The sequence below is a fragment of the Papaver somniferum genome, chromosome 8 (genome assembly GCF_003573695.1).
Source record: "Papaver somniferum cultivar HN1 chromosome 8, ASM357369v1, whole genome shotgun sequence".
NCBI lineage: Eukaryota > Viridiplantae > Streptophyta > Magnoliopsida > Ranunculales > Papaveraceae > Papaver > Papaver somniferum.
Window position 1 is genome coordinate 12608684 of NC_039365.1, and position 2974 is coordinate 12611657.

General features: G+C 38.0%; 1 protein-coding gene across 1 annotated transcript; it reads left to right on the forward strand.

Moving 5' to 3' along the window:
* Positions 1-784: 784 nt before the first annotated feature.
* Positions 785-2438, forward strand: LOC113305112. Its single transcript, XM_026554215.1, has 3 exons — positions 785-813; positions 916-1900; positions 2007-2438. Exons 1-3 carry the CDS (start codon positions 785-787, stop codon positions 2436-2438), a joined length of 1446 nt encoding a protein of 481 aa, XP_026410000.1.
* The last annotated feature ends 536 nt before the right edge of the window (positions 2439-2974 follow it).

The window sequence follows — 2974 nt, forward strand, 5'->3', positions numbered from 1 at the left end:
CATTACCATCGTTTTTAACTTCATCGATCTCAGGAGATTACTTCACCAACTTCATCATCACCATACAATGTTGAAGATCGATCTGTAACCCATATCTCGACTAACCACCTCCACCAATTTCCCGAATTTGAAGATCGATCTGTAACCAAAGCTCAATTAGGGTATATTGTTTTTTTGATTTTTGAAGTAGGTTTTTTTCAGTTACTTTTTTGCATTAAAATTTGAATTAGGTTTTTGTTCTTTTCTTATTTGCATGACAGTAATGAAGAAAAGAGGTTTCATGATTCTAGAGAGTTTTCAATTGCTCCATTTGTGTATTATAGATATCAATTGTTTTGCTTACATGTTTGATGCACATGTATGTTATAGATATCAATGTGTGGTTTTCATTGAAGTATGCGGTATGATATGGACCTGCCGGTTGCACCCCATTAGAAAAAAGTTTAAATATAATTTACATACGGCCAGTGATTCGTGTATCAATGAAATAAATGATGCATCATTGCATCAATGTAATTTAAGAAGTTACCACCCAGATAATATGAGAGAATTACTGCTCCAATCTTTTTTTTGTATATGTAAATATCTTATGATTTGTTAATCCGTTGTGGTTACTTATGCTGGTTATCATATTTTGATTGCGCCAGGTGCCATTAATCCTTAATAAATTCAACATTCCAACCAAAGAAGTGGCTCCAGTGTTGGTTGAGAAGGGAAATTGAAAGGTTTTTTTTAACTGGATTGAAGAACTGAACAGATTTGCAGATTCAAGTCATTCAAAATTATGAATAAAGATTGGGTTCATTGGCCAAGGTTAGTATGTTGTTCACTGTAGAATATTACATTCTTTACATTGGTTTTCCCTCTTTTATTGTGTTATTCCGTGATTAATTATTTCGTCGTTCTTTCATGTAGGGGTGATCTTCCATATCAGGAGGCCTTGAAGAATTTCATAGATACCGTTTGTCAGAGACTTGGAAATCCTTCTGAATTCAGTTGTCCTTGTGTTGATTGTAAGAATCTCACTTTCCCACTTCCTCCGCAAGAAGTGCATCTTCACTTACTGAAACGAGGTTGGGATCCTACATACACTGAGTGGGTTTTTCACGGGGAGACTATACACACTTCTACTGATGTACACCAAGAGGGAGCAACAAGGGGATCATATCATATAGATGCTGCTGTTGAAGCTGATGCACATATCGATCAGGGACATGAACCTGTGCAAGATGAGGGTTTGGAAAACCATGTGGAAGAGGCGGACACACCGTTATATCCTAATTGTAAAACACACACAAAGTTATCCATCACTGTTGAATTGTATAGGCACAAGACAGTAAATGGTTTATCTAGGAAATCTTTTGACGAACTTCTCAAGACAATCGGTTCCTTGTTGCCGCCAGATCATTGTCTTCCTTGCTCAACATATGAAGTGAAAAAGCTGCTGAAATCTTATCAATTGACTTACCAGAAAATACATGCTTGTATTAATGATTGTTGTTTGTTTAGAAAAGATTTGAAAGATGCAGACGAGTGTCCTAAATGTCATTATTCTAGGTGGAAGGAAGACACATCTAACATGGACGATGCTGAAATGATAGACAAGCCGCAAAAGAAGATACCGGTGAAGGTGCTTAGGTACTTCCCCATTGTGCCGAGATTGAGAAGATTGTTTCAATCAGCAGCACTGGCTGAGCAGTTGATATGGCACGCGACGAACAAGAGTAAGGATGGGAAGATGCGTCATCCAACAGATTCTTTGGCTTGGAAGCACATAGACAAAAAGTATCCCGAGTTTGCTTCAGATCCCCGTAATTTGCGTCTTGGGCTTGCTGCTGATGGATTTAATCCATTTGGTGATCTTTCCGCAGCCCACAGTTGTTGGCCAGTGATGCTCGTGGTTAATAATTTGCCCCCTCAGTTGTGTATGCAAGGTGACAACATAATTCTGAGCATGCTGATTCCAGGAAAAAAAACCGGGTAATGACATTGATGTATACTTGCAGCCCTTGATTGATGATCTTTTTGAGTTGTGGGAGAAAGGGGTGCAGGTATATGATTCGTTTACTAAAACAGATTTTAACTTGAAGGCGTTATTAATGTGGACAATAAACGATTTCCCTGCATATGGTAATTTATCTGGATGTACGTATAAAGGGAAGGCAGCCTGTCCTCTTTGCGGTGAAAATACACTTTCAAACTGGTTGGCATTTAGTCGTAAAACTGTCTACTTGAATCATAGGAGATTTCTTCGTCATAATCATCCTCTTCGGCAGAAAAAAGATTGGTTTAATGGAGAGATTGAGAGGAAGGAAAAGCCACCTGTTATGTCTGGTGCTGCGGCACTTGAATGTCAGAATAGTATTACAAATGATTTTGGGAAAGCGGAGAAGAACGAGGAGGAGATAAGGAAAAAGAAAGAGCAAAAAGAAGAATAAGGGCAAGAGTAGTGCGGCAGCAAGTGCAAATGTGGGTAATTCTAAATGTGGGAAGCGGAAAAGGGATGTTGTTGCTGATGCGGCTATTTCTGGTGCAAATGATGATGAAACTGAACTTCGGGTGTTTAACAAACGGTCAATATTCTTCGACTTGCCTTACTGGAAGGTTAGTTCCATAACTTCAAACTTACTTGTTAATATTTGGCTATGGGTTCTTCTGCTTTGCACCATGTTAGCCTCTAAACTTCACATTATCAATGTTGGGTTTTTCCATAGATTAAATGTCTGATCTTTTATTTCTTTATAGAATTAATTACTAATGTTGGGTTTTTCCATCTTCCTAGGATTTATTACTACGGCACAATATTGATGTTATGCATACAGAAAAAAATGTTTGCGAGAGTATTATTGGTACCATATTGAATATAAAGTCCAAAACAAAAGACGGTCTAAAGTCCCGCAATGATCTGAAGAGTATGGGAATAAGACCAGAATTACATCCAGTAGAGATAAATGGAAAAACGATCCTTCCACCA